Consider the following 23,186-nt stretch of genomic DNA (forward strand, 5'->3'; position numbering starts at 1 on the left):
ATCAGAAACAACAGCAATAAGCATCATGTTCACCCTTACTGTCTTCTGACTTAAGTACAGTTCTTGTTTATTATCATCTTGAAGTTCCTACTTCTCAAGCTTTCCACACCAAGGGATTTTTTTTTTTTAATAGTTAATGTAGTTAGAAAAGACAGTCTTGTATGCAGCTGTTAAGCTTTTTCTTTCATTTTCACAAGCACAGCTGTGCAAGTAATATATGTTTGTCTACCTTCAAAATTACTTGCCTGTAGCATTGTTTTCAGAACAATTTTTGCTGCTGCTCTGCCGGTGTGAAGAATGCAGTGTTATATTCTGTGTCATCTTTCAGCTCTTCCTTATTGTCCATTGAACAGTCTACATCTCAAGGTGCTTTTTGTGTAGTTCTCGGAGTAGTAGTAGCACTGTAAAAACGTGTCTTTTTCACAGGGTTTGTTTGGCATTTCTTTGATCAAAACCAATTGGTGGGAGGGGGTGGTGTATAACCTCTTTAAAATGCCACTGAAGGCTTGTGGGTGTTCTGATTCAGACCTGTTAAGGTTGAAATAATTTCAGCAGTGGATCTTTTACAGTATTTCTGACTGTGGGAATGAAGAACATGAATGCTTCTTTCTGTTTTCGAAAAATTGTCACAAGCCTTAAAAAAAAAAAAAAAGAGGTTGGCTACAGTTTCTAGAATTTATCCTTCGCGCCTTTATTTCTTTTAGTAACTCTGCCTGTTTGTATTGATTTTCACGTGCTTCAGGCTTTGTAAATACAATAGTAGTGTCCTGCCATGATGCTACTTCTGTGGGTTAGAAGAGTGAGCTCTAAACAAGGCCTGTGTGACAGTCTGCTCCTCCTACGCTCCCACCCAAAGCTTATCAGATGTCACATGGATGCGTACATTAGGAGTAGATGAATCTCTTCCTGAAACTACTAACGTCTTTGCTCTATAAAGGTCAGAGGATGCTGAGTCAGATGCAGACCTCTCTACCTTTGTCCAGGTGAATAACACCTAAGCACTGTAAATTCTAACAAAAGTTAATTGCAGCTGGCATGACTGATGCCTAAGTTGTAAGTAATACTTGCTTTAATAAGTGGATGTTACGGGTAAGTGATTTTTAAATAGTGCAGTGGACAACACTTCTGTGACACTTCATCTGACAGAGTATTCAAGCTTCTGCTGGCTACATCAGTTGCTAGGAAACTTAAATTTGCTATAAAGAATATTAAGATATGAAAGTGGAGGCCTTAAGCATCTGATAATTGAAGAAGTTTTAACACCATTGCTTTATAGTGTGACTGGAAGTGGGGCTGCACAGATGTGGTACACGTTTGTGGAGGGGAGTAATCTCCGTGGAGCTGGCGTAAGGATAGAGAAGAGCAGGATCTGGGACTTATATCTAGGAGTAACTTCATTGTTTTAATAGACTTGGGAACTCCATAACTGCACTGAGACCGCTTATATAAGGTTTCTTCAGCTGATCCATCTGTTGGAGTTAGGCCTGACTGGCTGAAAAGCAGTGGGCTCGCAGTGAATGTGTATTTGCTGAGTTAGGGTTGAACTTGGAGAAAAATGTAACTCTTCCTGTGTGGTTAAGGATCTTGCTGTGGTTATAGTGCAAAGAAATATGCTAGGTGGAAAGAACCTTTTTGTTACGGGATATGGCGCTGCAACATAATCATGTTGTATACATAAAATGGTGTTTTGCTAATATTTCAGGTATTTGAAATGCTGACAGTTCTTCAGTAGCCAACAGTTTATTCTGAACAAAGGGATGCTGTCAAACATACTGCATGTCTGCAGAGTGCTTGGCAGATGTTAATGTAGTAGTGAAAACTTTTCCCAGCTATGAATGTTTTCTTTCCAGATATAATAAAGGAGCAAAATCGAGAGTTAAGAGGTACACAGAGGACTATAACCAGAGATAGAGCAGCACTCGAAAAACAGGAAAAACAACTGGTAAGTAGAGCAGGGAACTTTATTTTTACTCTTTCAAAGCAAACACGCACCCCCAATATGACAGAAAGCTTGCAAAGTGCTGAAGATACAACTCAGTGTGTAACAATGGAATACTCAAAAGGTTATCTTCCCCCTTTTTGACTTTTCAGTTATGTAAAATTGTGTCAGGAAAAAATTACTATCCAAAAGTGATTCTCAGCCTTTAACATACGAAAAGCCTAAAACAGTGTGTTTTGGATTAAATAACCACATTCATTTTTCCTTTCCGTTGTTAGCACTGCCTGTCCTTCAGAAGGTGTTTTCTAACAGGCTTGTATATCAGTGGTCTTGTGGTGGAAAAACTAGAGGGGTTAGTGCCATCACACGTTACCGTGACTCTCCAGTGGGAGACAGTACTTGAAAAACCCATAGGGTGTCATGGATACCCCATTGGGTTATTTTCATCCATGTAGAACTTCCCTAAAACTCGCTAATAATAGTAGAACTATCTGCCTAAATTAAGATCTATTTAAAACTTGGCGTGCATGATATATTAAGTATTCAGTGAATGGATGCTGCACCTGTGTGGCAGTATAATTGGATAAGTGGCTGTGACAGATGGTGGCATTTGATGCATGAAGACATGCTCAGACTGTGGGAAAAGCTATGCAAATCCAGCCACCGTTTCAGCAGCTACTGAGGTGTTGTTTCATGGCAGTAGGTTGCACGAATACCAAGAGTTGGGAGTAATAAACCAGAAGAGGTCAGCGAAATTGCTCCTGGAAGGCTTGAACATGTAAAATACAATAGGTTACTTGTAGATAAGGCATTTTTTTTAGTCTGAAATTATTCTGACTCTGGAAATAACCTTAATTTTCATACACAGGTTGAAATTTTGATTACTTACTACAGTAAATTGTTTCAGAAATGTTGGATTTCTGATGAGAAGAAAGAAGTGAAATATATCTTTGGGAAAGTTAAAACTTGCTGTTAGGACGAGAGAATCAATGGACAATAAATACTGATTTTCAGAGTCAGGTCAGGTGTAAAAGGACCATGGCTTGTCAGCAATCTCAGAACATTTTGTTGGGTACTTTCTTCAGACAGGTGCTTTTTCCCATAACTATGAGGTACTGCTCTGAGAAAACCTCATTACATTAATTCTATGTATAAAGATACCTGAAAGGATGCAGACAGTTCTGTTTCAGTTCATTAACCTCATATAGCATTATGAATTTTGATGATTTTTTTTTCCCCAGAAGAATGTAACTGACTAAGCTTGCCTCAAACCTCTCAAAAGCAAATAATGTATTGTAACTCTTGACCCAAATTCTCCTTAAGAATAAAATCGTGTATATATAGGGTTTGATTTCTGCAGTGATTTAGCAACGGTTGGTGCAGGTTTGTATTTCACTTTGAAAATCAGGTTAGAAATACTACTTAGGTATTTCATCTTGGTAAGAAAATCCCTATTCTCAAAGTTTTGCTGTAAAAATTGGGATGCAAACTGGTGTTTGCTAGTGTGCGCACTAATCCCACCTATCCATCACCATGCTTGAGGTATGAATAAAGGACATCGTTTTCTGGGCGTGCTACAGAAATTTGTTCTTGTGGTCTCTGCGAGCTGCTTACAAAGAGGACTGCTTTTTATGTGTATTTCAGGCCTCCAATATTTGAATAGTCTTATGCTCCTCATTTGCTGATCTGTACCTTCTTAGTTTAAAAACAGTATGTATGCCAAGGCCTTTCAGAAATTATGGATGTACAGAGAAGTTGTGGTGCCAGTGCCATCTCTGTAGTAAACTTAACCATGATCTTTCCTAGGACCAAAGCTAATGCAACAGGTCAGTTTACACTTACCTTTAAACAGGATGGGTTTGCATATCCTGATGACCAGTATTTTACCTCTTCAGGGCAACATACCTTTTATAAGTGCAGTTTTCTGGACTACCAGTGCACATGATGTGAAGAAACTGTATTCCTGTAGCAGGTATATTCTCCTGAAGAATCACAGGAGAAAGCTGGCCTTTAAAGTCTGCTTTTACTTAGTGGTAAAAATAGAAATGCACAATTGGACATATGCAAAGAGCCAAGATGCTACAGCAAGCCCTCCTTAAAAAGGCCAAAAAGGAAAAATTAGTTGAGAGGTTTATATTTCTGACTCACAAAATGCTACAAAAAATCCCAGCTGACAAGATTACTTGTGATAAACTTTTTCTTGGTATGCCTGGGCTAAATAGCTTGCTGTTTCTCCTTGAATTGATAGATCGGGGTTTGGGGGTTTTTGGTAAGCTATACTTGTCTGTCTTAAGGTTTAAGCACATGTTGTTATAGACAAATTATACCACTTTTATTATGTGCCAAGTCCAGCTAAATTATGTGGGCAAACAGCCTATAGTTATTGTTCATCTAGCTTTATTTACTTCTCGTCCCCAAAAAGGTTGTAAGAGTCTCTCGAGGCTGAAAAAGTGTTAAAAAAGAACCTATTAACTCACCATTTCTTCCACGAGTGATGTGGCTTGATTGCCCATGAATGCAAGAAACCAAAGATGATTAGAGTCACGGCAGTAATAGTTGGCTGGCCATAATAATTTCTGCACTTCCTGGTTTGTGGGTTGGTTTGGTTTTGAAGTGTTATTCCCTATCCAGATATGGAATTGAATGTGCACTTGTAAGTGGACTTGACTCTCTGTAAGAGTTTTGGGGAACTGCTTGCTACCATACTGTAGTTCGGTTTTGTTAAGGTTTTTTATTCTGGTCAAATCATAGCAGTATTGAATTTATTCTACTAAATAGCCTTGGTAGAAAAGCAAGGAAGACTTTCTATAACTTTAAAAGGCTTAAAAAGAAAATCAAGAGGATAATTAACTTCTGGAATTTAATTGTTAGTGTTAAGGCCTAATTATAGTCTTTGAATGAAAACTCTGTAGCATTAATCTTATACCTTTTTTAATAGGAACTGGAAATAAAGAAAATGGCTAAGACTGGTAACAAAGAAGCCTGCAAAGTTCTAGCAAAACAGCTTGTACAGCTGCGGAAGCAGAAGAACCGAACCTACGCTGTTAGCTCTAAAGTCACCTCTATGTCAACTCAAACTAAGGTCATGAACTCTCAGATGAAGATGGCAGGAGCTATGTCAACTACAGCAAAAGTAAGGGGTCACAAGGCATCCTTTCAGATTAAAGTGCAGCGTGTGGTTGCAAAAGTTCAATTGTATTATTTTCTGTAAGGTAACTGGAGGGATGAAACCTATTGTTTAACACCCCAAATGGCCTAATAAACTCTAATGTCAGTGGAATAACTCTTAGTACATCAAAAAAATCCCAAACCATGCCACGGTAGTGTCTTGCCTGTATGTCTTGTCACAGGCAGTTTTTATTGGGAAGAAGTAGGGCATGCTTCGTTTAGAAATTAAGGCAGTGTGTCACAGTAGCTTTACGGTTTGTGCAAAAAGTAGCTTATTACTTCAGATGTTAAATTCCTAAGGACACCTGATCTGGAGTTCCCTGTCATTCTCACTTTCCATGCTCTAATGAAACAGTATCGAATTAAGTTTTCTCACAAATCTCATCTCAAGAGCCTGAAAAAACCCCAGTTATCCGAGTTAGTTGTGAAGCTTCCCCTGTTCCCCTGAATTCATAAATAGGGGGTTGGCTTTTGGCAAGGAGAATTGTTCAGCTTGAGGTGTAGGAAATGGAATTAGCACGCATCATTGTAGACAAGCTAGGCTTTTATCACAGTCCAAGTTAAATCCAGTTAAACACGGTAATACAACGCAACTTAGTGCAGAAAGTACTTACTGCTAAGGCCCTGCTGATAGGTTTCTTTTAGAAGCGGTATGTTGGCTGAACCAGCTGTTCAGGGATAAAATGCTGTGGCTCTCCAGCAAACTTTCCATCCTTCCTGACTAACCCACGAATGGGGAGCTTGTCTGACTGTGCTGTTGATCAAGTTAAACAGCTTACTCGCTTTTCCTTACTCACAACAGCATTGCACGAGAACAAGTTGGTGTAGCTTTTTAATTATTACATGGTTTACATGTGTTTATCTATCAGATGTCTCAGATTAAATTTCTCAGAACCAAAGCATCACTAGACTAATTATGAAGGTTAAGACAGTAGAAATATTTAAAATATAAATTAAGCAGCATCCCAAAAAGTGATGTTTTCTGAAACACAGTAGGTACTTCTATGGCCTGGTTTGTGTAACATTGGAGAGGAAGATGTTAAATTATTTTGGTCAGTTTTAAAGTGAGTATTTTGCCTTATCAACACAGAAGGCTTGAAGTACTCAGTCATTCATTTTGAAGCTTATAAACTGTTTGCAATCGCATACAACCACTAGTGAAAAATACATGGAATCAGTTGCCTCAACGAGCAAGACAAATACACGAATCCAAAGCCTTCAGAATATTTTCTCTGTGATTTTTAGTATGTATAGCACTGACTTTCACCATAGTAAAGTCCAATTAATAGTTACCTGTTTTTTAATCATGCATCTGACCCTTATTTTCTGAAGGCATATAAACTCTGTATGAGTTTAGTGCCAGTATTTTGGATGTCCATAAGAGAATTCTAAAGACCCGATATCCTCTAAGTCCAGAACAACTATTAAATTCAAATAATGTGACTATGAACATAGTCTTTGAAATTCAAGTAACATTAGAAACATAGTACATGATCACTTTAAACAAACTCAGACATTATGGCAGAAGAGCTTCTGTGTAGCCGGTAGCGGCTGTAGCAGTTTGATAGCACCCCTTTTAATTAGCCAACTTTTATCTTCTCAAAGATGGTCAGACTTTACGTTTGAATTGCTCATGTCTATATTTAGGTTTTGGCGTCCCATGGGAGATACACTAACTCACTTCTTAGCAAAGAGGAAAGCATTAAAATGCCAGTGCCTGCACAGGCAGTGCTGCACGCTTGTAGTAAACTAGGTGAAGTTTACTACATGGTCACAGAAAGATCCCTACCCATTACAAAAGTTCACCCTAAGCTAATATGTCCCTATTTGCTTTTCAGATAAAAGTATTTTCCCATTGAATTATAACATGAAGAAACACTTGCAATTTAATGCCTGTCCTCTATTGGTGGTTCAGATAAATGTTTCTTACTGAATAAAAAGCCTCCAGCCATTTACCTCTTTAAAGTGTATAGCCTGCAAGTTAGGAAATGTTGTCCCATTCTTTTCATTCAGATCAGGCAGAATTTTCTTAATACAAAGTCAGAAGAAGGGCCATGGTGCAAGGAAGACACATACATTTAGGAGCATATCTATTAGGGTAGTAGATAGCAGTATTTCCTACTAGGTGCGGATGGTACTATTGATCTGTTGTGTACCTGCACTTCTCATGGGATATAAAGAGGCAAGGAAGGTGAAATTTGGACCGAAGGGTTTTTTATTAGGAAAATCTTATTCCTTCTTGATATATATATATATTCGTATTTACTAATGTCTCACTGTATGATTAAGGTTTTTTTCAATATTAATAGACAATGCAAGCAGTTAATAAGAAAATGGATCCACAAAAGACACTACAAACTATGCAGAATTTCCAGAAGGAAAACATGAAGATGGAAATGACGGAAGAAATGAGTAAGTTCCGCACTGAGGGGAACAGCTAGCTGCAGCCCACGGTGCTCTTGGAAGGGTAGAGCCAGTCTAGAACTGCTGATGCTTGAATTTTTATCTCTACAATTAATGAGATTGACAGCAAAAAGGAAGAGCAAGCAAACTAATGCATGTCTGAGCAGGAAGGCTGAACCTTGGGCTTTTTAGTAGATCTAGATGCTAACTCTAGAATTCATTCTGGGGACAATCAGTTTGAGATCAGTTCAAAACCTCGATGGTGTAATGAGTAGGGGGCCTTGAAAAATTACCCTTTCTGTAGCTGGTAGTTCTGCATGTGCTTTTTATTCTGGGAGTAGACACTTAATTTAGATAATATTCATAATCTCAGTTTTACATACATGGTGGAATGGGATGGTTTTGTCTCTTTTATTTTAAGCCACAAACAACAACTTGGGGCATGGCAGGTTTCTTGTTCTAACTTGCCTCTGTCCACTGTTAACTAGATAACACCAAAGTTCTGGGTGTTGCTAGCACAGTCTCCTCCCTATCCTTATCCCTGCTGTGGTGTTGGCTGTTGTAAGTAGCCCAGACTCAAAACAATACCCTTGAGCCAGCTGCGAACACCTCAGCTATGCAGAACTGTATTGCTGCAATTCAGAAATTAGCAGAGTAGTTAACGATTTCGCAACTTACTTGGAGGAGGAAGAAGAAGGGGATCTTTACGGAACTGTAGATGATCTTTTTAAGAATTTTAAAAATATAGTGTGGGGGGAGATAGATCTAACTGCACTGTTCTGGTGAAACAAAGTTTTTATAAAAGCAGTCGTGCCTTACCCTAGCTGCGCTCACAGCCTGTGCCAGGCAGAGGTAAGAAAGACTCTCCGATACACAGGTACTTTCTGTTGGTACCTCACACAGTGGTGTTATTGCCACATTCTGGGAGGGTCGGAAGACAGTACTATGTTATTTTAGTAACCTTCTGTTTAATGCACTGTGGACTTTTTTTTTTCTAAGTTAACGATACTCTGGATGATATTTTTGATGCTTCTGATGAAGAGGAAGAAAGCCAAGATATCGTTAACCAAGTGCTTGATGAGATAGGAATTGAAATCTCTGGAAAGGTATGGCTATTTTTACCAAGTTCATGCGTTTCTTCCCCTTGATTCCCTTTCTTTAAATATTTAAAAAATATTTAATAATTTTTTTTCTAGTGGCCCTTATTTTCAGTTTTACCCTGGAAGTCAGCTTGCCATAACCTGTATTATTTTGACTGAAGAAAACTTTTTCTTTTTCTAGATGGCCAAAGCCCCCTCAGCTGCCAGGGGCTTACCATCTGCGTCAACATCAAAAGCTGCCACCATATCAGATGAAGAGATTGAACGACAGCTCAAGGCTTTGGGAGTTGATTAGCTTGATGGCAATACACAGCCTGTCTTCTCATTATTTATCAGCAGACAGATGTAAAAAGTGCAAATACTCTTTCAATGCAACTGATGCCTAGGAAAACCCTGAAGCTTCAGAAATGCCAAGTGGAAGTTGGTACTGGGGGAAGGAGAAGGGGAGAATGTTTTAAACCAACTTACAGGAAGAGGTATGCTTGGTGTGTCCATTGCATGGAGTCGTCTTTGAGCACTGGACCAACCAGGGATGTAGTTCTAATGATAAATTCATTTGTACCTGATCTGAATCTGCCCTCTGAATTCAAAGTTTTCTTCCATCTCAGTTCCTGATCCATCTTTGGAATTGGCTATTCTGTGGCTGGTGGTGATGCCTCCTAAGGCAGCACCTATATAACATAATTTTTATGAAACTACTGCTATAGAAAAACTCTTAGTCTGTCATCTTAGCACAAATGAAACTTCACATTTGCTCTTAGTTGGAAACTATTTTCTTTGGATGAGAAATGGTCTTGACAGCCTAGCAAATTTAGGCAGAAAGAAAAAGCATTTTATGTATTTCTTTCAAGTTCCTGTAGTGACTTTGAGCTGATGAAATAATAGCTGGTTATTCTTTTTGCCAAAAGAGAGAGATACAGTCCTTGTGCAGTTTATGTAACTGGAAGAGGATTTAAATTTGTTAGTGAACTTTGTTGCATGAAAGGCACCGATCGAACTCCATTGTGCTGTAACATAGCTGGTTTCAACAGAATTGCTGTGCCTTTATGTATATAAATCTTGTACCTTTGTGATTTCTTTCAGAATGAGTCTTTGGAAGGCAAGTACGCTGGTAATTAAGATGGTTTCACAAAACACTGTGGTGAGGCCCCTGTGCACACTTGATGGGACTCAGTGCTAAGGTTGGGAAACGCAACGCATGCACTCGCAAAACAGACACTTGCCTGAAACGACATTTGTATATATTTTACAGCATTTCTTAACGGAAGATAACTGCATAGTTGTGTTGTTTACTAAGAGGCAATTGGTCACGCTCATGAGCTAAATCTAAAATTTAGTTTTGAGAACAGTTTTGGATGATCCCTGATCATTACTTGTCTAAGCACTATAATAAAAGTGTTCTGGTTCTGTGAAAGTTTTTCTATGATTTGAGCTGTGTTCAGCATGATTCTGGGTTGGAGTGGAATGCGTTGGACTGCTGTAATAAGAACTGCTGAGATTTTAAATGGGTGGCAAAGTCTGAGAACACCGTCCTCAGTTGACTTCCCAGATGACGTGGAGTTCCTCAGTCCTTACTCTGCTGGAGATTATCTGCCCTTCGGATGTGCTGATTTTGCAGGGCTGTTCACTGAGCATCATCTTGGCTTTTAAAAGAGCAAAGCAAGATACCTCCCAAGAGTCAACCAGAATAACTGTGGGTGGGAAAAACTTCATAAAGAGACTTTGCTGCTAGAGAAGGCGTAGGGGGAAACCATAACCCCTACGAATCTACTGTTATTGCAGTTCTTAGGACTAAAGTCAGCAGAGAAAGAAAAAAACCAGGTGAGCCTTCATCTGGTTTTTGGCATAGAAATGCAGGTGTTCCTTCTCTTTGAAGGAAGTAATGGACAAAGTATGAACCTCTGAGGTAGTGGGTAGGAATGTGTAAGTTTATATATTGCATATCTCTGATATGAGGTGATTTTTTTTTTTACAAGTTATTTTGTAAAAATCTAATAAAATGCTTTTTATTCCGCAATGACTTTGTCCTTTGTAGGGTTAGACTTGCAAATCTGTCTCTTAGCGGGCTTTCTTTGGACTCCTGTTAGCTCTGGTAGACGTTCCTTTGACCTGAGCTATAAAGCACCGTAATAGTTGTTGCAGGTGCTTGTGGACCTTCGACTTTACTGAATGTTGAGTTTAAGAGTTGATCAAATTTGCATTCCCTTCTGTCTGTAACTGGATGATGCCCAAGTACTGCTCTTAAGCACTGAAGGAGGAACCATGATGTGTTATTAGTTGAGTCGAAAACATTATTGTTTGATTGTATTTTGGTTGAACACCAAGGTTTATGTCCTTCCTGAATGGAGTGCTTTATCCTTTTAAGGACTGTCAAAACTGGGCATAATTTGGTGTTCTTTAGGACGCTGTGATGAACAGGAATAAAGGCATTGCTTTTTGGTGTCAGTAAGGCTGCTGAACTAGGGCTACTGACAATATCTACCCCCTGTTTGTGTCAAAAGGTAACTTTTTTAAAGTCCTGCAGCTCTAATCTGTATAAAAAAAAATCTTTCAGTGGCGGAGTGAGAAGTGTTGTAGGCTTGTTCACTATTTATTTCAATTACAGTGAACACTGTGTAGCTGTCTGTAACAAAATTGCATCCTCTACTTAGAAACAAATTCCTTTTAAATCACTCTTGGCAGACTAAAAAATAAAAAAATGAACCCCACTCAATCCTTAAAGTCCTTTATCCTTGCTGACACCTGAAGTCCTCCAACCAAGAACAATAATGCAACTGTGCATCCACCTCAAAACGGCTCTACTGGGGCAGAGTGAGGTCTGGCTCGCCCAGAATCCTGCTCCACAGGTACCCATAAGCAATGCCCAGGAAAATACGAAAACAAGGGAAACAGATGACACTTCCTTCCCTAATACTCCTCCAACCTCTTAACTATTTACAGTTTGCAGCACATCCAGAACTGTATGTAAGTTCCTCTACGTACAACAGTTATGAGCAGCTTTTTCTGAGCTTGTCCATGTAGACTTCCGGCACCCACGTTTCTTAGTAGCAGAGTTCCACAGATTTTTTCCCCACCACATTAAGACCCACCACTTTTCTTTTTTCTTGAGCTTCTTTCCAGCTTACATCCTTACTCCTAGTGCTTGCACCAGGGAAGACGGTGAACAGCCTGCCTCCCTCCCGCCTTCCGGTACAGCTCATGCTTCAGTAAGACCTCCACAGCATTCAGTGCACACAGATCTGGGGGAGAAACAGTAGCTTCAACAGTTCTTTGTCTTACCTTTGGTCATCAGCTTTGCCTGCACAGGGGCCTTTCCTAGGCCTGTTGCATCCTTCAGACGAGGGGGACAGAATGACACGCAGCACTTCAGAGACAGGTGAGCCACAGATCTGTACCTTGTCATAACGTCTTTGTTTTGTCCTCTAGTCTAAACACCCTGCCTACGGTCACCATGGGAAAAGTAAGAGCGGGGGGGGGGGGGAAACATCTCACAGGAAAATGGAGCAGCCCACGTTAGTCAAATGGCCAACTAAACTACTTGCAGGTTTACAGAACTACCCCGCAGAAGACTTATCTCGGCGTTTTCCTACGATCAAGAGCGATTGATGGCAATTGCCCAGTGAGTTGTTCCAACGGCAAAAAAGCGAATTGCCACTTTATCCAGGTCTAATGGCTGCAGCAGGTTAAATTGATTTCATCCAGCTTTTTTTTAATTTAAACAATTCTGCTCTAATTCATTGTATTTCCGTGGCAACAGCTAGGTGTGTTTAAATGGTGCCTGGGTTCCTCCACCTGGCCCTTCATCATTCCTTTGCGAGAAGATGGCATTACGTGTCACCTTTCACAGCCTTTTGCTGTGCTTGTGCAACGAGCCTCTGCTTGTGAGGCTGCTTGTCAGACTAGAGATCACAGTGCTATGGTAAGCCTGCTCCTGAGTTCGTTATCTGTTACAGCGTGCTAAAATGAATAAGCACATCAGCATGATACACAGCTAAAATAAGTAAAAGTGTTACCAAAACAGAACTACAAACTTACCTGGAATACTGCAGGAATCAGAATACTTTTATTGGATGGGGAGGTTAGGAAGTACAGGTTTGTAGCATTTCTGAGGAAGTCTTTTATAATTAAGAAAATAATTTAGACTATAAATAAAATTGATATATGTCAGACAGTTTTGACATATGTAACGTTAGATCACGGAACGTGAAAGGTACACAAATGCGTGTCACTGCCTTTACTGAGCGCTAATCTTCTCAACTGTATTTAACTTTCATCCTTTTGGAAGGTTTGTGATCTGCTGACACACGTGGGGTGGATAAAGGCTATACCTTGGTCTTTCCCTGCTGCCAGTGGGTGAGCCCCGCTAGGGATGAGAGCAGCCTGAAGAGAATACATAGAACAATTTCTCCCCTTTGAGTTATTAAATTTAGGTTTCCTTCTAAATCAAGGGGTTATAGCAATGCAGTCATCCACTAAAAAAAATGCCCTTTTTTTTTTTTTTCTTCAATCCAGGAGCCTGATTTCCATAGCTGACTATGGCTACGGTCACTGTAGTAGGTATTGGAGATAATTTAATGTACACCAGAGAGAGAGCACTTAACTTGTACACACTGCTTCTAAGCGGTCTGGAACATTAAACTCTTTTTGCTTTCTCTGGGCCTCTTATCTAGACATTTTCTAAGTCCTGTTTTATGGAAAAATAAAATGGATCTGGCCATTACTACTTGCGTGTACTCACTTAATTTCAGTCCTGGGAAAACAGTCCAAAATACATATATGGTAATGGGCTATTCTAATAACGATGAGCAGGGCTGATGAGATGGCTGGATAATCTCTCCCTGGTGAGTACTACCGTCATTAACTCAGTTGCTGGGTGCCTGGCTTTCTGATGGGGTGAGCTTTGGCACTGGGGTTTTCTCCCCCTAGTATCTCTAGGCTAGAGGATGACAAATAAGGGATTATTTCCAATTAGTGGGGGTGTAAGAGAGTGGGAATGTGCAGTGCAATAAATGTTCCATGTGGATACTTAATTCAGAGCGCAAGGGCCTTCTATTTTCAGCTTAACACACTATCTCTGGTTAAGTATGTCTGCACGTGGATTTAATCAGAAAAAAATACTATGTAGAAAAAGCCCATAGTAGTAAAACCCCAGATAATGCTCTAGTAGGTTTTTTTTTTCTTCCCCTCAGCTCACAAAGTCTCAAGGTAGGGTAAATTGTATCCCAATTTTTACCACTAAGCCTATCCAAATCAAACTTTCAGTCGCATAATAAATCGGCAAGAATAATCTTTGATAACAAGCCCCAAAAAAGGTCGTCGCTTCTGCTTGGCACCCACTGAAGGCCGTCAAATTGTTCGCTGAGACAGAGCACGCAGTAGGGGCAGCATTGATGCCTCTGTACCAGTAGGCTTACTCTGCCGTAAATAATGTCAGCAGTTACAGCACATTTCTGGTGGCTTTGTCCTGACCTTACATCCGGGATTTACCTGAAGTGATTTGCTCCGAGGCGTACAGCTGCTGCGGGCGGGCAGCTGAGTTTGAGCCGTTCTTGGGAAAGGCAGGTCTTCAGCTGACGTTCCTCTACCCAGCTCAGATCTAGCGGCACTCATCTCGCCGGTACATCCCATCCTTGGCCATAACTAGATGTTCGGCTACCTCACCACTGCTTGCCTAAGGTCTCTTATTCACCTTCTCTTCTTTGCAGTTCTCATTGCTCACTGCCAAAGATGGGACCCTGCCATGTGCCTAATGGCTTAAAATGTGGCAAATGGTAGCACAGTTAGTGAGTACAGAGCCTGGGGGGAGGTAAAGCACAGGCACAGACAGGCAGGACATGGATTTTCAATACCATAGCTGCTGATACCAAGCTTCGTAACCTTTCTTCACACGTTTCCTCCTGCTTAGGGTGCCTGCGTGGGCTTCTCCATGAATCGTTCAACGTACCACAGATGAAAGAAAGGCACAGCACAGGGAAACTGCCAGTGCAGCCTGGGAAGGGTTTCTAGGTGCGTGACGCATAACTGGTTCCTTGCAGTTAAGCAGAGACCTCCAACTCTTTAAATATATGCAGTATCATTTAATTTGTTTCCAACCTTATACAATAGAAATGGGTTTTCCACAACACACTACCTCCGAAGCTGTCAAGCTTGTAAGAGAAACAAAAGGTTTACTGATTTTTCCTTTTTCTTTTTTTTTTTTTTTTTTGTAACAACGTAGTATTTACAATATTCACAAAAAGCAAAACAGAAATCCACATCTATACATGGAAATTCTTTACCGGCATTCGTGATGCTCCTTGATAATAGAACTAAAGGCGTTCTGATGTAAACTTGTCTTCACTCTTTTTTCCCTTTGTCTTCTGTTGCAAAACCAAACTCTCACAACTTCTTTCTCAAGATTGAGCCCCTCAGCCATCCTCATAATTTCCTGAGAAGAAGGCTTACTTTGTTCTCCAAAGTGCCTCTCTAGGGCTTCTTTGGCAGCGATACTGCATAAAGGGATAAAATTTCACCTTTAAAAACTTTTCTGACACATTCAGGCTTTCACCCTGAGTTCAGGAGACGGGTAAGGTAAGAGCACTGGAGGGTGGTGACTTGGTGTTTCCTCTTTTTCTGTGTCAAGGGAACCCACATTGCTTAAAGTACACTGCAGTTCTTCACTGATTTGAACAGCATTCACACCATGCAGAATTTCAGCACAGGGTAATTTAAAGGCAAAACTAGCATCAGATTTGATGCAATTTCGGTGGTAATCATGAAATATTTATGCTTCTTTATGTTCTCTAGGAGTTACTGCCTAGACATGAATGGCATCACAGGAATTGCAACAGCCTGGCCATCAATTCTGCCCCACCACAGCAGTGTCGTAGGGTTTTGGCAAATGCACATTAGTGGCGTTACCTGGTTGTATCAAATCGTTCGGGTTTACAAAGAGGAAGAGCTCCATCACTAAAATTTGGGAAATGTTTTATGTTGTATCAAGTTATGCCTCTCATTTTGTTATACAGAGAGCACTAGAAATCACAAAGATTACAGCAAGCTGCTTTAGCCATCATCACATTTTTTAAAAGTCTGCCTTCATCTATTCCTCAGAGTCAGCAGTGACCAAAGCTGAGTGATTCAATATACAAAATAATTTAAGACTAGTATATTTTCTTATTTTCAGAAAGAATTTGGTTCCGGTTTGTGTCACATGTTCTCAGAAAACACTGTCTCTGCGACACGCCTGTGTGCCAACAGGACGCATCCAGAACTAGCTGCAGCAGTAGCTGCAATTTCTTTGGACACAAGAGGGCACTCAATCCATTATTATTCTGGAAATGAGGTGCAGGTATTTCTGCTCTAGACATACACAAAGTATGTCCTGGAGTTCTAGTTATTTCATTCCTTCACCTCTGACAGATTGTTGGCCTTTCTTTTACAGGTCAATTTTGCAATATTTACTAATGTTACGAAAACTATGTAATTAATATGATGGTGTCCTGCACACACACAGACACAGAGAAACATCATTATTCTTGACTAACAGCTTCTTAGACTTTGATCGAAGTATAAAATAAAATGGTTTTCACAGATTAAAATTAAGTAGTTTTTGCTCAGGATGTGACTAACCTAATTTAGTTTGTGGGACTTTTGTTTTACCTCTAGTTTGCCATCAAACATACTTTAGGAACTGCTAAGAGTAAGGCTACAGTTCAGATAAAGTCTATCTCCCTGATTAGTTTCAGATCTTCAAATTGAGGTCCTATTTGCCTTCAAAGCAACAATTAATATTTTTTTACCATCTGGGATTTGGTCCTAAACTTCCCCTCAATTATCTGTGCCCTTGACTACTTGCTGTATTTGATACTCCTAGTGCAGTGGGGTTAAAGGCAAAACCAGGAATAATTAAAAAATGCTTAATATGAGGACTGATTTTCTCAATAGCTGTTAAAAAAACACCACCAAAACCACAAAGATGAAGAGTCTTCAATGGGTTCCTCTAGCCAGGGGAAAACAATTAGGACAGTGAAGCTCTCAACTCACAGCTGTCATGCAGCCTGCACTGCATAGACTGGACAAGGTCTTTGCACTGGCACTCCAGTCCTTACTGGCTTGGAGAGAAGCTGAAAGGAAAATCTGTCTTTCCAAGAGCAAAGCTTCGGCCCTTGTGAGGTGTTGCAATAAACAAAGGAGCTATGAAGCATCTCCCATCCCAAATTCACTCTTAACTAAGAAGGATGCCCTCTGAGGAATACTTAATTCTAAAGTCAGAAAGAAATCACATCTTCATTTTATTCCTTATATCAAAGGCAATATGACTGATGAAATGCACCCCAGAGTCCTGAGGGAATTGGCTGATGTAGTTGCCAAGCTAGTCTCCATGATATTTGAAAAGTCATGGCAGTCAGGTAAAGTCCCTGGTGACTGAAAAAAGGGAAACATTGCACCCAGTTTTAAAAAGGGTAGAAAGGAGGGCCCTGGGAACTACCAACCTGTCAGCCTCACCTCTGTGCCTGGGAAATTCATGGAACAGATCCTCCTAGAAACTATCCTAAAGCACATGGTGCTCTGTATCTTATTCACTATATAGGCATTATAAAATTGGGGTAGTATTTGAATATTTTTTTCACATTAACATATGTTATCTGTTGAAAAAAAGTCTTTAACTGAGAAATGTAGTATATTTGGAGCAAACTGGAATTAGGGTTGGGTGTTAATGCTGTTTTCTGGAATGTTCCAAAAGAGTTTGTCCTCTACTGACTATACAGATTCATTAGTAGAAAACACCACTTTGAGTTCCAGCCCAAGAGAAAGAAGCATTTTAGCCAAAGGGCTTTCTAATGTGTAACCCCCTAAACATTTATTACCTTATGGTAGTTCTGCGCTTCCTCTTCCGTTCATTCACTCCAACTTTTTCATTGTATAAAGCTGCAGTAAAAAGAAAATAAAACAACACCAAACGTGGCAGTAACTTTCCAGAGAGGTTGGAAAAGAAGCACAATTATCTCCAGAAAATAAGTCCCTTTCTTTGAAGACAGAAGAAAGCTAACAGATAACGCCACTGAGCAAGAGCAGCGTCACACGTGGGAACGCTTCCTTCTTTAAGATGGTTTGGCATTGTTTTACCTCCAGCTACAAATTGCTCTAAGCAAAATTGGTGTGCTACCGGTAAAACTGCAGACAGCGCTGGCTCTGTGCCTACATACCTGGGGAGCTGTACTTCAGCCCCCTCCTCTAACATACCTTCTTCTTCCTACCTTGCAGGGTACAGTCTGGGGAGATGGACTCCATTTCCATACCCCTCAGCTACCTCACCCTCTTTCCTCAGAAAAACAGCCTTACCCACACTCCTCATTTATTTCACTTGCCTCTTTCCATCCCATTTTCTGAAGGACAAGTTGCCCATTGCTTCTCAGAGGCCACTGCCTGCACATATGATCTTACCCTGCAGCTCCAAACTGTGCTGGTGCTCACGTAACCAGCAGCTCCTACGCACCCCCAGCCCCCTACTAGCAGTTCTTGCCACGTGCTGACCACATCAGGAGAGCCTCCAGTTCCCAGTGCAGTTACAGGGGAAGGAAGTTTTCTACATCCTGTTCAAAGCAACCAAAGCGTCTGGCAGAAGCAGCTGCTTAACAATGTTTCCTACTGTTAAATACAATGGCAAATCCAAAAAGTAGCTCTGAGATCATCTTCTCTTTCTTTAAGATCATCTTCTCTTTCTCACCTTCATGCTAGGTGAGTACTGCACAGTGGCAGTCCTGGCTTTCACCGTCACCTCCAGGCATAATGCTCCCCAGCACTGCAATTTATCCAGCTGAAAAAGCTGTTCTTGAAAACAACCTCTTTCGTTTAAATCAATCAACCTGTTTTAAAAATACACTTTTCCCAGTGAACCCCATGATTCTTCCTGAAGCTGGAAAGTAACTGGGCAAAAGGAAAGGAATCCCCTAGCAGCAAAAAGATCACGTCAAAAACCTATTATTTGGTTTCAGGGTTTTAAGACCACTGCCTCAGCTGAACCCAAATCCTTTGCCCCGTGGCCACATCTCATACGCCAGAGACTGCAAGGAAGAGCCCTTTGCTAGTGAAGAATCCCCATAGGCTGCCAAACGGGGTCTCCAACAGATCCTAGTAATAGCTTTGACCTATGCTACAGCAGTGGAGCTAGTTTGCTGGGATGGGACTGAAAGGAATTACTTACAGTAGACCAAGTGATGTTTCTGCTATTCTGTACCCTCCATGCATTTCAGTTTGCCCTTCCTTGCTCACCCAAAAAAGATAACCAAAATTTAATATAAGCACACGTTAGTATTAAAAGCTGGTAAACCAAAAACTTTAGTCTATGAAGGGCACATATTGTAGTCCTTCAACATATATATAGGATTCTGGTTTAAATGCAAATCAGTATTTAGAGGATTTCAGTTCTCTACCTCCTACTTGTTCTGCTTCCTCCAGCCACTTGGACAGTATTGATTTCAGTTTGCATGCGTTCTTGAAACTCAGCTGCAAGTTTTCAAACCGGCAAATAGTAGTTTGGCTGAATTCAGAGCCGTGCACAGCAGCCAGGGCTTCTCCAACATTGGTCTGTGTATAACCTGTCAAAAAACAAGAAAAAATAAAAGTCACTTTGGCACTTCCTAGAACGGGTTACTTTCCTTGAGATGGTCAGCCCTTCGCTGCTGACTCCTATGAACAGCGTGTGCCTGCAGCATCTGCAGGATGGGCTTTCTGCAGAAGTCCCTGTGGCTGACTGAGCTCACCTCAGAGATGTGTTCCATCTCCAGCTGGTTTCAGGGGAGTTTTAAACTCATCTAGTGGAGTTTTACACTCCAAGATTAGGGATTTGAGTAGGATCCAGACCTCATATTTTTCTTTCTTATTGCAATGGCAATAAACTAATCCCTGGTGGCACTGCTGGTCTCCGGTTATTTGTCAACAGCTAAGTTGATCAGAGAAATGCTGCAACTTCTATCAGACACTGACTTTGTAACAACAGTTCTCTATTCAGTGCCCTGAATATCTGCACCGTTCAGGGGTCTGGCTCGTCATCCTCCCCCTTCTGCCTCTGCGCCAGAATGAGCATCATCTCTTTAGATGCTGAATGTCTCACGAAGCAGCTTTTAACCTCCCATTTTGATTGCACTAACTCTGTGTCTCGCAGTCTCAGACCCACAGCCCATACTAACTCTGTCTTCCCTTGTAAAGCTCAACCTCAGATTAGTTTTCCTGTGCAAATTGCATTTTTCCCATCAGAGCATCAAGCCCAGTTTTACAGGTTCTGTGCCATTTCATTGCATCAAAGGAAGTTTTGTTCCTTCACAAATTCAGCTTGGAGACGCAGTAATAATTACAGTGATTAATAGCTTGGGGCCTAGCAAACCTTTCCATTGCTCTGGCTGATATTAAATCCCTGATATACAGCAAAACTCACCAAGCTGCAAACACTCTTTTAAACCTTAAATTTTTATTTCAGTCCTTATTTTTAAGCTGCAAATGGAACACACTAGCTTTCTAGCTGTGGAGGTAATGCATAGATCCCTGTAATAACCTTAAAAGGGTTTTACAATTATAAAGCTAGATTTTTGTAGGATACCCTATTTTGTAATGATACAATGCAATGTTATAAGCAATAATGTGAAAATTGCAACTCCATATACACAATGTTCATAAGTGGGATGAATTTGCAGCACCAGGTTTTTTTTTTTTTTCATACAGTTTGAGCATGGATGAGACAGGCTGTTACATTGCAATGTACCTCAAATGCTCCTGCAGAGAGGAGAAATTGTCTACAGATGAGAAAAACAGGGAAGGCTCAGTCCACCTTTGTCCCCAGCTAAGATTATCCAGTGAAAGACAAGCACCTCACTGGAGACCCTCTAATGCAATCCATCTCACATCAGCCCCAGTAGTTATTAGACAGCAATAAAGATGTCAATTGCTGCTGTTCCTGTGTCTTGGCACAAGAAAATAAACCAGGAAAGAGAAGCTTCCTACTGGTATGAAAGATTTGCCATGGATGTCACCTATCTTGTATGCCAAGACGACGTTGCACCATCAGATGAAGCACTTAATGGGAAAGAGGATGTGTAGGAGAGGTTAGAGCATGCGCTGCCTTAAATCCCATAAAATCTGGGGCTGTGCAAAATAATGCACCTGCTACTGAATGTAATTTAATGAACAGCAATAATTTTCCCTGCACTTAAGAGAAATAATTTAAGGGCAGGAAAGTCACTTTCTGCATACTAAGTGGCAAAAGCTGAAGTTCATTAATTCTGTGCAAGTCTTCTAAGAATGGAGAAAGTTTGGCGGTGCAAGGCAGGATTAGAGTTATGATTAGCCAACTGCAGAGGCTAGACCGTAAAACCTTCAGAAATAATTGGGCTTCCAAATAGATTTTTTCAGCCTTCTGTTTGCGGACATAAAGCACATACCCAACTTAATTCTCCGCAGCTTGAATTCATTAGCAAATTTCTCCAGTTCCCGGATTTCAGGGGAGTCCATGTCGACAGGCTCTTCAACGGACTTGCTTTTTCTGCGGAACTCCTGCTTGAAGTCTGCGGCGGCAGGATCATCTGCAAGGAGGGACTGGTGCATGGGCGTGAAGCTGTGGCCCAGGGCACAGGAGCTGGCGCTCAGGGCGTGCTCCGGGAATTTATAAAGACAGGGGGTCAGGCTACCTGAGCAACACCAAAAAGAAAATGCAGAGCAGTTGTTCTTTACTCCCAGGCAACAAAAACATGCCTTCATCATCCCATAATCCCTATCTGTAAGATGTATTATATAGCATACACAGAGGTACCTAAGAGTGAGGATCTCCTAGGAGATACAATCTCTGTCTTGCCCCATACGTGAAAACAAACCAGCATCTACTTTCACAGGCCACTGCCATCCTCTTTCCTAGCAAACTGTGATGTACTTAAGATGGTAAATGGTCCAAACTTAAGTAATTCCAGCTGAGGCCTTGGATTGTTAAATGGCGCAATGAGATTGGTAGATCTATGTCATTTTGTGTCACCTAAAATGCACCAGTCTCTACCTTCTGGTACAAAGAATATTTCCATGTAAATACTATTTGATGCCCAGAGAAGTTACTACCTTGGTTAGCTTTAGCATACAACTTGTTAGCACAAAGATAAGGGCTCAAAGAAGATCACACTCGCATTCAGCATGGCCATTCTGGCTTAAAAAGAGACTGCTCAAGGACAAAACAAAACTATCTCATGCTACCTTTTTTTCCACAAATATCAGACTTAACAAGGAGATTCCATTGAGAGTGAAGGCTGTTTTTTTGCTAGATATTGTACATAGAGTTAAGAAGTCTCTGACCTGAAGGTGGGGGAGGGGGGGAATAATTGGAGAAATATTAACCCTCTTCAGTGTGTCTGGAGCAGCCAGTAAATTCCAGGTTCTCAGGACACCTTTCGCAATTTTCTAAATTGCACAAAACTTTGTAGCAGAACTCAGAACTTCATTAACCTCCCACTCCTCCATTCACTTTACTTGTCTTCACTGCCTCAATTTCTCTCACCAGAGTTAGAGGTTCTAACCCCATAGGAATATTTTATGTACTTCACACAGGATATCCACAAAAAGAAAGATTTTCTCAAAGAACAAAGGAAAAAATTAAGAAAAGAGAAGGACTTGCTTTGCAAGGTGCTGACACCGTTTACCACATTCGGATGCGGCATGCTGCATGTCTGTAAGATGCGACTTTGGGAAAGACTTGCTGATAGCATCTCTGGAGTTGCAGGCTTGATGCCTAAAAAAAGATTTAAAGGTAAGAAAAGAAAGGGGAAAAATTAAGAAGCATTTATTTTGCAATGAAACAAAATTAACTTCTGAGCAATAATTTTTGTTTAATACATAAAAACCTTTCCTGTGGATCTGAACAATGCCAGGAATATATGCAACAAACATGTAAATGCACAATGAAATAGGAGCATTTGGGCATTTGTACACTGTGAAGAAAGTTTAGTCTCTGTCCCTAAAAAGTTCCTAGGCAGGTGTATTAATCTATGCTGACTTACTCTAATATTTCTTTCATTTTTAAGTGAAAGAAAATGCTGAATTTTATTTTGGATTAGCTCTCAGTCACACTTATTTCCTGGGAGTTGTGTTAATTTCGTTCATGGCATTATCTCGTTGACTGCTCTTTGAACTTGCATGGAATAACAGTTCCTCTTTCTTGCTCAGCCTGGGACATGTAAAACTGAGCAAGATGCTTGCATACACTCATGAGTGTAAAAATCCATGATTGTCTGTATGGTCTCCCTGCTTAATTCAGCTATCCTTCCATTATGCCACCATATTATTTTATAGCTCTAGTCAAGGCTCCATCACCCCAGGTACTGGTAATACAGGTGAAGCGGACATAGGCAAGCAAAAAGAGCAGCACTTGTCCCTGCCTTGTAGAGACAAATAAGATACAGAGCAATTTGCCGAGAGGTGCAGAGGTTTGGGTCCAGCCCTATTCAATATATTCATCAATGACCTGGATGAAGGGATAGAATGTACTCTCAGCAAGTTTGCTGCCGATCCCAAACTGGGAGGAGTGGCTGCCACGCAATGTGACCTGGACAGGCTGGAGAGCT

The 23,186-nt window shown here is 40.7% G+C and overlaps 2 protein-coding genes across 2 annotated transcripts; one reads left to right on the forward strand and one right to left on the reverse strand.

Moving 5' to 3' along the window:
• The first annotated feature begins 1,644 nt into the window (after nt 1–1,644).
• On the forward strand, nt 1,645–9,158 carry CHMP2B (charged multivesicular body protein 2B). Its single transcript, XM_010147916.1, has 6 exons — nt 1,645–1,702; nt 1,851–1,942; nt 4,878–5,072; nt 7,417–7,519; nt 8,510–8,616; nt 8,792–9,158. Exons 1-6 carry the CDS (start codon nt 1,645–1,647, stop codon nt 8,903–8,905), a joined length of 669 nt encoding a protein of 222 aa, XP_010146218.1. The 3' UTR covers nt 8,906–9,158.
• A 5,685-nt stretch (nt 9,159–14,843) lies between these two features.
• On the reverse strand, nt 14,844–22,350 carry POU1F1 (POU class 1 homeobox 1). Its single transcript, XM_010147915.1, has 5 exons — nt 22,241–22,350; nt 21,027–21,272; nt 19,026–19,190; nt 17,460–17,520; nt 14,844–15,098 (listed from the first exon to the last, which is right to left on the reverse strand). Exons 1-5 carry the CDS (start codon nt 22,329–22,331, stop codon nt 14,885–14,887), a joined length of 777 nt encoding a protein of 258 aa, XP_010146217.1. The 5' UTR covers nt 22,332–22,350; the 3' UTR covers nt 14,844–14,884.
• Nucleotides 22,351–23,186: the final 836 nt, after the last annotated feature.

This window comes from Eurypyga helias, unplaced genomic scaffold (genome assembly GCF_000690775.1).
Source record: "Eurypyga helias isolate BGI_N326 unplaced genomic scaffold, ASM69077v1 scaffold42722, whole genome shotgun sequence".
NCBI classification, from domain to species: domain Eukaryota; kingdom Metazoa; phylum Chordata; class Aves; order Eurypygiformes; family Eurypygidae; genus Eurypyga; species Eurypyga helias.

Excerpts from the sequence above, each read along its gene's own strand:
- CHMP2B (XM_010147916.1), top strand. The coding sequence starts at position 1,645 with ATGGCGCTGCAACATAATCATGTTGTATACATAAAATGGTGTTTTGCT. Across the intron at positions 1,703-1,850 it reads GTGTTTTGCTAATATTTCAG|ATATAATAAAGGAGCAAAAT; the intron begins GTATTTGAAATG and ends TTTTCTTTCCAG. Across the intron at positions 8,617-8,791 it reads GAATTGAAATCTCTGGAAAG|ATGGCCAAAGCCCCCTCAGC; the intron begins GTATGGCTATTT and ends TTCTTTTTCTAG.
- POU1F1 (XM_010147915.1), bottom strand. The coding sequence starts at position 22,331 with ATGCTATCAGCAAGTCTTTCCCAAAGTCGCATCTTACAGACATGCAGC. Across the intron at positions 17,521-19,025 it reads GGAAGCAGAACAAGTAGGAG|CTTTATACAATGAAAAAGTT; the intron begins GTAGAGAACTGA and ends TTTTTACTGCAG. Across the intron at positions 15,099-17,459 it reads AAGCGCAGAACTACCATAAG|TATCGCTGCCAAAGAAGCCC; the intron begins GTAATAAATGTT and ends CCCTTTATGCAG.